We start from the raw sequence: 12,648 nt of genomic DNA, 5'->3' as shown, positions 1-12,648 counted from the left end.
TCTGATGTGCACCGCACCCTCCTGTGCTCTTCTAACCGCCCTGGTGTCGGGCTGCGCGTAACCAGCAGCCAGGCAATTTGCCTCAACCTCCCACCCCACCATAAACGTCTCCCCCTTACTTTCACAGATATTGTGAAGTACACAGCAAGCAGTAATAACAGTGGGAATATTGGTTTTGCTGAGGTCTAACCGAGTCAGTAAACTGCGCCAGCGCGCTTTTAAACATCCAAATGCACATTCTACCACCATTCTGCACTTGCTCAGCCTGTAGTTGAACAGCTCCTGACTACTGTCCAGGCTGCCTGTGTAGGCTTCATGAGCCATGGCATTAAGGGGTAGGCTGGGTCCCCAAGGATAACTATAGGCATTTCAACATCCCCAACGGTTATTTTCTGGTCTGGGAATAAAGTCCCTTCCTGCAGCTTTTGAAACAGACCAGAGTTCCTGAAGATGCGAGCGTCATGTACCTTTCCTGGCCATCCCGTGTTGATGTTGGTGAAATGTCCCTTGTGATCCACCAGTGCTTGCAGCACTATTGAAAAGTACCCCTTGCGGTTTATGTACTCGCCGGCTTGGTGCTCCAGTGCCAAGATAGGAATATGGGTTCCGTCTATGGCCCAACCACAGTTAGGGAATCCATTGCAGCAAAGCCATCCACTATGACCTGCACGTTTCCCACGGTCACTACCCTTGATATCAGCAGATCTTTGATTGCGTGGGCTACTTGCATCACAGCAGCCCCCACAGTAGATTTGCCCACTCCAAATTGATTCCCACCTGACCGGTAGCTGTCTGGCGTTGCAAGCTTCCACAGGGCTATTGCCACTCGCTTCTCAACTGTGAGGGCTGCTCTCATCTTGGTATTCATGCGCTTCAGGGCAGGGGAAAGCAAGTCACAAAGTTCCATGAAAGTGCCCTTACGCATGCGAAAGTTTCGCAGCCACTGGGAATCGTCCCAGACCCGCAACACTATGCGGTCCCACCAGTCTGTGCTTGTTTCCCAGGCCCAGAATCGGCGTTCCACCACATGAACCTGCCCCATTAGCACCATGATGCCCACATTGCTAGGGCCCGTGCTTTGAGAGAAGTCTGTGTCCATGTCCTCATCACTCTCGACACCACACTGACGTCGCCTACTTGCCCGGTTTCACTTTGCCAGGTTCTGGTGCTGCATATACTGCTGGATAATGCGCGTGGTGTTTAATGTGCTCCTATTTGCCAAAGTGATCTGAGCGGGCTCCAGGCTTGCTGTGGTATGGCGTCTGCACAGAAAAAAGGCGCGGAACGACTGTCTGCCGTTGGTCTGTCGGAGGGAGGGGCGACTGACGACATGGCTTACAGGGAATTAAAATCAACAAAGGGGGTGGTTTTTCATCAAGGAGAAAAAAAACAACTGTCATGCAGAATGGCCCCCTCAAGGATTGAACTCAAAACCCTGGGTTTAGCAGGCCAATGCCTCTGGTATTTCAGGCAGGACTGAATCTCCATTAAAGTTTTCAAGGTGCCCCTGACAGACCTCACCAAAACGATTGTCGGCCGTTGATTTCACGGAGGGATGGAGGGACGGGGGTGGAGAACAAATGAATACAAAACAAATCTGGTCTATTTCTTGTTTTGATCCACTCCATCTATCTTTTACATCGTTGGCTGGCAGCAGATGGTGAAGTAGGACTGCAAGCCATCCACATCTCCTGGCTGTGCAGCAGAAGATGTTGCCATAGGACTGCTAGCCATCCTCATCTCCTGCCTGCTCACCATAAGATGGTACAATAGGACTGCCTGCAGGACTAAAGAGAATGACCTGGTTGAGTCACTCCTAATTTAGTCCCTGCGCCCATATCTGCCCAGGTGCTCCTGACTGACCTTACCGAGGCGGCCAGGAGCACCTCAGACACGATGAGGATGGTTTTCAGGCCTATTGCACCGTCTGCTGCCACAAGGCAATGGGTTGCTGCTGCTGTGTAGCAATGCAGTACCACGTCTGCCAGCACCCAGGAGACATACGGTGACACTGAGCTGAGCGGGCTCCATGCTTGCCATAGTATGGCGTCTGCACAGGTAACTGAGGAAAAAAGGTGCAAAACAATTGTCTGCCGTTGCTTTCACAGAGGGAGGGAAGGAGGGAGGGCCTGATGACGTACCCAGAACCACCCGCGACCATGTTTTTTGCCCCATCAGGCATTGGGATCTCAACCCAGAATTCCAATGGGCAGTGGAGACTGTGGGAACTGTGGGATAGCTACCCACAGGGCAACACTCCAGAAGTCGACGCTAGCCTCGGTACTGTGGACACACTCCGCCGAGTTAATGCACTTAATGCACTTAGAGCATTTTGTGTGGGGACACACACAATCGACTATATAAAAACGATTTCTAAAAAACCGACTTCTATAAATTCGACCTAATTTTGTAGTGTAGACATACCCTTAGTGACTGAGTCACTTTTAAAAATGGGATTTAGGAGCCCAAGTAACTTAAATGCTTTTGAAATGTTATGTGTTTCTACTCTTAAAACTGACTTTGTAAAAAATGGTACCGTCTCACTCAATAGATCCGCTTCGTGTGTGCATTCAAAATCATCTGGATCTTTTAGTGACAAAACGAGTTTGAATAACTTCTTTACTCTTGCTAGCACTGCAGAGCCAGCACAGCTGTGGGACAGTGAATTGGAATTGGTTCCTTCTTGTGCATTATCAACAGAATACTTTACATAGTTCCAATCAATTACACCTGTGCAAAGTCACCGAAGACAATGGGACTGCATGTGTGTCACTGAGGGCATAAATTGGCCTGCAGAACATTTATTATAGGTAATGATGCATGAGAAGAGAGCAATTCAGCTTGATTTTCATATCCGATGTTTAGTTTGCATGGCTGGCAGTTATGAAAACACATTTTTACTTGTATCCTGAGCACATTTAATATTAAAATTATTGAGACAATAAACATGGAACCTCCCAAAGCCATTTTACCCTTCGCAGAATAGAACTGCACTTTAAAATAGAATCAGAGAACTTTGAAGGAATTGTACATTCTTGATTCACCTTAAAATAAAAAGGCAAATTACTTACATGAAAGTAGCAGAATGGAAAACTATCTCAAAAACCTCAGCTGATTCTTCTTGGTAGACAAACAATAACATGTGATGCTACATGGACTTTTACCAAATGGAAGCTAAATCTACATGTTATCAGGAAAGACCGAGTCTGATAAAGGCCATAGGCCAGATCCTCAGCTCGTGGCTTCAATGGAGCTATGCTGATTTACACTAGCTGAGGATCTGACCCAATGCATTTCAGCCTCTGCAATTGTGCACCACTCACAAGAGACCTCCCTTCTGATTTTAAGGGTGGCATTACTAATGTTTTTAGAGGCAAAAGGTACTGTAAAGTGTTGTCATGTGCTGGTGACAGCTTTGAAAGATGAGAGAGAAAATTCAACTAAGCCGAGAGTCACAATCAAGAAAATTAGTAATTGAACACATCTTTGATACATTATACAACTTCTGTCTACAAAATAGATGACCACTGATTTTAACTTATGAATAATTTATCTCCAGTTTAGAGTAAACCTGATCTTGTAAACACACATTACTGGGGCTACTACTGCAAGTCATATCTGGGTCTACTCCTGTTCGTGAACGCTATGTCTGGTTGCAGGATGAGGTTCTTAGTGATTGCAGTACTTACCAGTTCCACGTCTTCCCCTAATTCTCCAGTTACTCTGCCAATTAACTTCATGTTGTAATCATCCAGTACAAGGGGGTTCATGGGACCTCTACCTTAATGGAAACATATTTTATTTTCTAGTCTGCTTTGGTTAGACAAATGAGAAGAAATGTTTAGTCACGTGTGTGGAAAAACTCAAATAACTGTTACCCTGTGTAACATTTATCATATATGCAGCTGCTTTTTAAAAATACTCCAAATCTTGAAATAGGACTCAAAAATGGAAAACTAAATCCATTGGCTAAACCCTTCTGCTGACATCATGTTATCTTTTCTTCTTTATCTCTATTCGTTTCTATTAAAAATAATGCATACCTGTGAAATCGTGGTTATATGTTGTTATCCACTGGGCCCTCTCTACGTTTCGCAGCATGTTGGTTGTCCTTGAAGAGAGATTAGGTTCCAGTGGGTTGCATGTAGCGTTCGGAGCCACAGTCTTTGGTGGCTTTGGATAGTATATCTGACTGCTTCCCTCAACAAATTTAGGAAACTGGAGGGAAAAAATAAAATAGGTAAAGTATAAAAATCTTGCTGCATCTAGGTGAGGTGTCTTTAAAACATGGGGTATCTGTATGTATTTTAAAGTTCTGATATGAAAAAGATCAGAAAATATGGTCTTTTTAGGAAACATTAAGTGGTAGCATGGGTGAGTTGGACATAAATTTATTTCTAGAAAGGGCCTACGCACCCCTTACTCTTGTGAACAATTTTCCACACTTCATCCAGCAATCTTTCTGTTAAGTTTACCTGATGGAATTACTCATGGGCGTAGTTCTGCACCACTGGAATTCAGACCTGCATTACAGTCTAATTAGAATATTTAACATCTGCATAATTCGTCTGAAACAATACACTTTGATTTAAAATCTTCATGTGAGGCTCTTCCTTGCTCTCATATTTTCAAGGACACAGGAGGCTGGACTCTACATACCATTCATACGCATTCATATTAACAGGGTGCTTCATAGGGATTGTCAAGTCAACAGGCTTGTATCTCTCAATATCCATAGGAAACTGCATCCCCAAAAGCTGTATCTATATCCTCCTTTTGTTTACCACTGGCCTTCCTATACTCTTCATCTTGTCTCATGTATGTCTTTCATCTAACTTAGGCTGAGCAGAGACCTGGTCTTTCTATTCATCTGAAGACAAACAGTAGCAGAAGCCTTAACACAAGTGCTGGAACAGGACAGGTCAGGGGGCCATGACCTCGTCACTTTTAAAAGTGGGAGGGCTAAGCCCCTTCCATTTTTTACCATCTGTAAGGACAAGCAACGAGGTGGAGAGGAGTGAGTGGGGGGCTGGGTCTTGGGGGAAAGAGGTGGCACAAGGGTGTGGCCTAGGGTTGCCAATTTTGGTTGGACGAATTCCTGGAGATTTCATCACATGACATAATCTTTAATTAAAGATTAATCTTTAATTCCTGGAGACTCCAGGACAATCCTGTAAGGTTGGCAACCCTAGTGTGTGCTCAAGGAGAAGGGGCAGTGTGAGCGAGGAGGCTTGGGGAGAAGGGGTGGTGTTGGGGTGTAGCTTTGGGGAGAAGAGGTAGTGTGGGGGTGGGGTGGGGGGCAGGGCCACGGTTCGGGCACCTGTGGCCCCTGAGGGAGCCTCCGCTGTTCCTGAGCCTTAACGTTTAGGGGCAAATCCATCTACTCATTTTGTGTTCACGCAGGACCCCCCCGCAATGGAACCAGTGTGCTTCAGCTGTGTAAGGCAGAGCTGGATTCAGAGATCTGTGTAGGGGAGGTGCTCTTCTTGCACAGCATGGAGATGAGCTCTGCTGGGAGAGGCTCCCTGTATGGCAGCACGAGGACAGGACCAGGGCAAGGCAAAAGAGTATCTGTTGCTACACAGATCCTCCAGTCATGAGGGGCTGCAGAGGAGTGGCTCAGTGGCCATTTTGTTAATCTAGCATGAGAAATTCCTCCTCCTACATGTCTCTGGGGTACTAGATTGGGCACTGGATTTTTATCCCTTAAATCAAAAAGAGCCTTTAGCCTGACAGCCTCTCTTAGCTTCTGATCTTATTTACATGTTTTTTTGGTGAATGAAAAATCTCTCCTAAAATGATGACTGTTTGTTTTGACTACACTGTGCTCTACGCAGGGCTTGAATGGGTTTGTAACTGAAATTAATTTGAAATGCAGTCAGGCATCTTAATTTCTTCTAAATCAGTTTTACAAGGGTTTGGTTTTGTTTGATAAAAAATGTAAATTTTCCTAATCACAGGAACAACTACCTACATGAAAGTATGCATGTTGTCCTGGCCAATGCAAGGCCTCCTTCTGGGAGTCTGATGGAATGTTGATGACTTCGTGTCTATATGGATTACCTAAATGGTTGAGAAAAAAATAACAGGCTATAGTATAATATCCATCAGGCAGAGCCAGGGACAGAAGAAGGGAGAAAAGTTCATTGGTGGCTGAGGTTTGTACACAAATCCTCTCTGGGTTGGGTTTTATTGCAAGGGCTCTTGTTTAATGCAAATTGACACCAATTTGGCAAGACTCTCGCTGCATTCTCCCTGTATAGTTTTACAAGTACAAACAAAACACTACAGGATAAATAAGAACTGGTGAATTAGAACGTTGGGCCTCTGCCCATAAAACCTCACCCAGAGGTGGAACTGAATGCCACTGATCAATGAAGTAGCCTAATTGACTGAGCACAGGCCTGGAGCAACTGAGCCCTGGTCTATGCTACAAATTCATGTCGCTATAATGACATCACTCAGGGGTATGGAGTGATACAGTTATACTGACTGAACTCCCGGTGTGGGAGTGACACTGTGTCGATGGGAGAGCTTTTCCCGTCAAAATAACTACTGCCTCTCGGGGAGGGGGAGTATCTACGGTGACGGGAAAAGCTCTCCCGTCGGCATAGGTAGCATCTTCACTAAGCGCTACAGTGGCGCAGCTGCAGCGCTGCAGGTATAGACGAGCCCTTAGTTCTGATCCCGGCTCTGCTGTGTGGCCTTCCTGCACCCAACTCCCCCAGAAATCAAGTCAAGTCAATGGGAGTTTGGTGCCTAATACCTTTGCGAATATCACTGTAGCAAGCCGCCGACTCACCGACACGGCACCTCCTGCTGGTTGTCCGGGAATTAGCTCTTTCCAGCCTCGGAGCGCCTCCTGCAGGCTGGTTTCTCCCTACCGGTATCTGCTTCCTCATCACTCTCCACCACTTATACTTCGGGCACTTCAGGCCCCCTTATCTGGGTCTCTCCTCCCAGGATGCCCACCTTGCCTCAGTGGCTACTGCCAGTTGTCATCTAGCTCCCTTTCTCTGGGAAAACTGCAGTCTATAATGGCCACTCATCATTGGCAAGGGGGTTGGACCTGCTATCTTTCTAGCCCGCAGCTGTCTCCCTGCAGCCCCAGTACCTCCTTAGGCTTTCCTGCCAGGCCGCAGCCTGGGAGGTAGCCAGGCTTGAACTCCCCAGCTCAGCCTGCCCTTTCCCCAGCACTGCTCTATTGAAGGTACCCTGTCTCTCCCAGGCAGCTAGGTCCTTCTCACTCCAGGGCTGGAGTGAGACTCTCACAGCCCTCTTACCGAGGCCAGCTGTGGCCAGCTACCTAGCCAGCCTCCCTCAGCTGTTCTCACTCCTTTTATCCCAGGAGCAGGGTAACCACCCCGCTACAATCACCCAAAGTATTCTTTATATCGTAAAAGTGATAAAAGCCACCCAAGTTCAGTCTAGGTTACCTGAGTCCTCAATCTAGATTTCCATCTCCCCAACTAAAAGCAAACTGCAGTAAATAAGTTTTTGTCCCAGCTTGCCCATATAAGTAAGATCATACAGAGGGAACAACGAATAAAGTCAAAGAATTTTTGAAGAGCAGTCATTTGCTGCTTCTAAAGTAATTCTTAACCCAATAAACTTTGTTGGGAATAGACCACGGCTTCCAATGATCCCCTGTTGAGCGAAAATAGGTTTTGCAAACCCACGTCCACACATCTGATTAGCATTGTTTAGTTTGAATGGAGAACTGTAAAAAGCGGAAGAGAGGTCAAAAAAGTACTTCCAATGTTATACGCTTTTTGTGAAAAGGTTTTGTTTATGGCTGACCAAAGTAGCCCCATATCATACAACCCTCTTAAACATCACTGTTCAGCACAGTGACAGTGACTAGGGAAGGTGGCTGATTAATGCAAATTGACCTGCTGCTTAATGTCATCAGCTTCTTATCACTCCAGAAAATGCTGCTTCTCTTTTAAACAGAGAGTGCCAAACTGTGCTTGACTCGCACAGACATGGAGCAGAGAAGCTGGCAACGGCACCAAGAGTCCTGCTATTCTGGAAAAGAAATGTCCATCCTGCCCCCACACCTAAATGCCATGGGGTGCTAATGACAACACGTGTGCTAGTTAACCCAGAGAGGAGAGCTGCAAAAAGCATACACACTTCAACAAAGAGATTGTGATCTGGAGAAACGGGGGCAAAGCCAGAGTACTACATTTTACCAGAGCCCTGGGCCAGATTCTGAGCCCCTTACTCGCATTGAATCCCATTGGGACCATTGTGGAGTAAGATGCTACTCAATGTGAGTAATGAGTAACAGTAATTTACTGCTTCTCTGAGCAGCATTAGTTTGCTGTTAGAAATAATTTCACCTTGGTGGGGTAAAATATAAACAGTTCAGTGACTGTTTAAACATACAGGAGTCATCCGCAAACAGTGAGTGTGGGGATTTCAGCTCAGCCCTGGTCTACACTACAAACTGATGTCGGTATATCTATGTCACTCATCCACACTTCCGAGCGATGTAGTAATACCAGCTGAACCCCTGGTGCAGACAGCACTGTGTCGATGGGAGGGCTTCTCCTGTCAACATAGCAGCTACGGCAATGGGAGAAGCTCCCCTGTTGGCTTAGGTAGCGTCTTCACTAAGCACTACCCTGGCACAGCTGTGCTGCAAGTGTAGACAAGTCCTCAGACTGCAAGGGGCCTGGAAAAGTTTGCCACATGTTTTTGTACCCTGTGACCTCTCACTGCATATTCTGCCGTTTGTAAACATCTGGGTCTCTTCCATAGTGTAACTATCATGGTCAGTGGAGCTACTACAGGGATGAATTTATTTGGCCCAGGATTTGCAAACTTTTGATCTCTGCCATAGCTTTTTCTAGCCCCTCTCACTGCCTGTAACTACCAATAATTATTCCCATGACGGGAGAAGATTGTACACTAAATGTTATGCTTCACCTTTGTAGGAAATCGAGAGCCATGATGGCAGCATGCTTGGCACCAGCATGCAATGCTCCAGCTTAAGCCAAGCTGCTTAGCTCTGTCGCTATTATTTTCACACACTGGCTTCATTTCAACCAAATCACAAACATTTGAGAACACCAAACAAATGCCAAGTGCTGTTTTACCTTTGGTCTTTCTCAAAACAATCACATCATAAGCCTTTGTAGGGACGTTGGCATGAAAAGGTCGATGGTTGCTTGCTTGGATGCCAGTGTCTTGATCCTCTGGTGATTTAAAGTTTGGGAATGTGGCATACCTGGAGATGTGTGTCTGGTAGGGGTGTGTGACTGGAAATGGCAGGGATAATTGTCTTGGATTGAATTTAGATGGAAAGAAGAGCAGAAAGAAACAAAGTTACCTTACTTTAAATAAATATAGATTTGTCTTAATAGTAAAACAATATATTGTATATCCAACTGGGCCAAATTCATCCCTGGAATAATTCTGCTGAAGTCATTGGAGTTACACCTGGGAGGAATTTGATCTTCTGTGTTTAAAACAGATATTGGGTCATTGCTTGTCAGACACTTGTAAGGAGATGCAATAATTGCTCAGCTGAGAGGAGGCATGAGAAGCAAAGAGGAGGGGGTCCTTTAGTTTCTTTAACCTCTCCTGCCCTTAACTCACCAAGACTTCCCACTGTTCCCCCCCATACCTCTGAGGCTCTTTGTTCCTTCCCCTTCTTCCTATGTAAAAAAGATAATTTTTCTTTGTAGTTGCAACACTTGGGGCCAGCATTTGGGCCATGGAGATGCCACTACAGGCAAAGGGGCATCAAATAAGATTGTATAGTTAGCATGTCCTTAGGACCAGCTCTGCAATTGAGGAAGCATGAAGACCAAGACTAATATCTGATCTCTACTTGCTAATTAGAGATGGACCCAAATCAAGACTTTGGGAGGGGGTGGTGGTGTTTGAAATCAGAGCCCAGATCCAGATCAGAATTTTGTAAGAGGTCCCTACCAGCATAATCTTCATGCTACCTAGAACTCTAACTGGGCCTACACTGCCTTCCTTGGGGAGGTCACCCACAGCTTCAGCCTGCACAGTAACACTACCCTTTCACGCTCATGAACACATAAACTTTACATCCATCCTCTCTGTTCAAAGGTGCTCCTGTCTCTATAATAGTACATGACAGGAGGCTCTGCGGAGACAGGTACCCACAATAGGGCAAGTAAAAGACTGAAGAACTCATGTGAGAAACTTTCAGGGAAAGTATTTTCCTACAGACTCAAGAACTGGCATGGGGGGGGGGGACAGGGTGGAGGACAGCGGGACAAGACAAAAACCAGACACAAGGAGCAGTGACAGAAAAAGGTATGGAGGGAAGGAAAACAAAGAGAGGAGAAACCAATCGCAATAGAAATAGCAGGCACCTGCCTCACACATAAGAAGTGCAAGCTTCAGAAAAGCAAATACAGGCCATAAGAAGGGTGTAAGAAGAGTGAAGGCTCGTGACGGGAGATGCCATCTAACGTAGGAACACTGAAATCAACTGAGGTACTGTCAGACAGCCAAAAGAAGGATGGAAAAGAGGAGAGTAGAAGGGAAGACAAGGCCTGCCTAGTGGCCTAGCATAGTAGTAATGCACTGCTCTGGCATGTGTGAGATCAAGGTTCTTTTTCTAGACTTAGGTCTGTGTGTGGAAAAAAGGGGACTGTAGTTTTGTTGACTGCCTCTTGTTGGGAGAACACTATCGCTTTCCCCCCTTACAGTACCATTGTCTAGGAGGCCCCACTCCAGCAAAGCCCTTAAGACCGGCACTTGAAGTTAAGCATGAATAGACCCACTGAAGTCACTTTGCTGGATCAGGGCACTGGTCAATATAGAGGCAACCCCAAAGTGCTTAACTGCTTTGGGGGCTTTACATCTTAACACTACAATTCAACTATGGTAACTGGAAACTATTTTATCGATGTAAAATAAAAAGTCAAATATAAACTGAACAGGTCTTCTAATATTAATTTTAACTCAGTACTGCAGAAAAGATCAGACACATTAGCAAGCAGAAGAAAGCTAGTAAATAACATGTGTTCTAAAGACTTGGAGCAACTTACATAAAAAAAAAAATTAAAAAAAAAGCAGGAGGAATGAGGAGGTGCAGCTTCCTTACAGGCTATAATGATCTTTGGCAATAAACGAACTTATGACTTCTAAACTCAAAGATCAAATATTTTAAGTGCATGGACTTTGTACATAATGAGTCACATTTACTAATGTTTACTTTTAGGTGAAAAAGAGGGGCAAATTCTAGCCTCAGCTTCTAGCACAGATCCCACTGAAGCTAATGGGTACCAGGCATGTGCATCTAAACTCAAAATCTGGCCCAAAGAAAACGTTTTTTCTGGGTGGAGGGTGCTAAAAGAGAGTGCCACTCTGGACACCAAGAACTGGGATTTCACTGAGTGTTTCTCATATTGCTGGGGCTGCTATTTTCAGCTTTCAATTATTGAATGGTGAAGAAATCAAAGACCTAGATAAAAAATCCTAAAACATTGTGACAAGAGAAATAACAGGGATCCAGGGATCTGTCCTGAGGGAAACAATCACTGGGATTCTATTTCAATATGAGGGAATTGCATGATCTGGGTTCTCTAGAAAACTCTAACATGAAAGTTTACGCACCTTATTGTGAGCAAACACCTTTTCCAAACTGCTTTAAAAAACACAGCCTACACAATATGTATAGGCCAACCTCACCCCTTTTCTGGGGCTGTACTCCACTAACTAAAATATCAACAATAAGCTAACAAACAATAGCTTGGCCACGGGTTCTCACAACAAATATTTGGTGGCCTCAGAGAGCAGTCACCAACTCTTGCTGATGGCCGCTCCCACAATTTTTCCTAAAATACTTAATTAACTTCAGGAAAAATAAAATAAATATGCACCTGCCCTTGTCCAAATCATAATTTATTTATGTAGGGTTTTTTTATTTTCAGACTTAATAATAAAAATAATGTATAGTTGTCTCTATTCTTTAATGGACCTAAACAAATAAGGTGCTTTGTATGTTCTTGTACTTTTTGTTGCTGTTTCTTTTGCTTTTTTGGTTGCTTTTTAAAAAACTTGATAGCTAGTAAGTCTGCTGCTGTGAAAAGTGATACGTGTATGTTAATGCATGGTGCCAAGTATCAGAGGGGTAGCCATGTTAGTCTGTATCCACAAAAACAATGAGGAGTCCGGCGGCACCTTTTATCGTCTATCTGTTAGTCTTTAAGGTGCCGCCGGACTCCTCATTGTTTGTATGTTAATATCACTTTCCATGGCTTCCCAGCTAGCTACTAAGTCTGTTGTAAAAAGTGATATTAACAAACATACAAATATCACTTTTCACAGCAGATTTACTCAGCCCCGGATGTCTGGGGATAAATTAAGCCTTGGATGGGGAGGTGGGTCGGGCAGCAACAGAGGCCGGGGCAATGGCGGGGGGGGCGGGGGGGGAGGGGGGTAAGCCCATGGCTGGAGCCTGGAGCCCAGTGCCTGGGGGTTGGAGCCTGAAGCCCCATGGCCATAGTCTGGGATCTGAGGCCCAAGCTTGAAGCCCTTCGGCTAGGGGACGGAGCCCACCACCACATAGCCAGAGCCGAAAGCCCCGTGGCCGGAGCCTGCAGTCCACCACCCCTGGGCTGAAATTTGACCCCACTGCCTCCAGGAAGATGGGGA

The 12,648-nt window shown here is 45.3% G+C and overlaps 1 protein-coding gene across 1 annotated transcript in view; it reads right to left on the bottom strand.

Moving 5' to 3' along the window:
* The window catches only part of SPMIP4 (sperm microtubule inner protein 4), a 42,526-nt gene that overhangs the window by 5,412 nt on the left and 24,466 nt on the right, over positions 1-12,648 (bottom strand). Inside the window, exons 5-8 of the mRNA XM_048838417.2 lie at positions 9,105-9,289; positions 5,975-6,063; positions 4,044-4,218; positions 3,690-3,781 (exon numbers count right to left, since the gene is read on the bottom strand). Of these exons, the coding sequence (XP_048694374.2) occupies positions 3,690-3,781; positions 4,044-4,218; positions 5,975-6,063; positions 9,105-9,289 (541 nt within the window). The remainder of the gene's footprint in view (positions 1-3,689; positions 3,782-4,043; positions 4,219-5,974; positions 6,064-9,104; positions 9,290-12,648) is intronic.

This window comes from Caretta caretta, chromosome 2 (assembly GCF_965140235.1).
Source record: "Caretta caretta isolate rCarCar2 chromosome 2, rCarCar1.hap1, whole genome shotgun sequence".
NCBI classification, from domain to species: domain Eukaryota; kingdom Metazoa; phylum Chordata; order Testudines; family Cheloniidae; genus Caretta; species Caretta caretta.
Note: the sequence above shows the minus strand (reverse complement) of the source record. Positions and strands in the feature narration are given on the sequence as shown.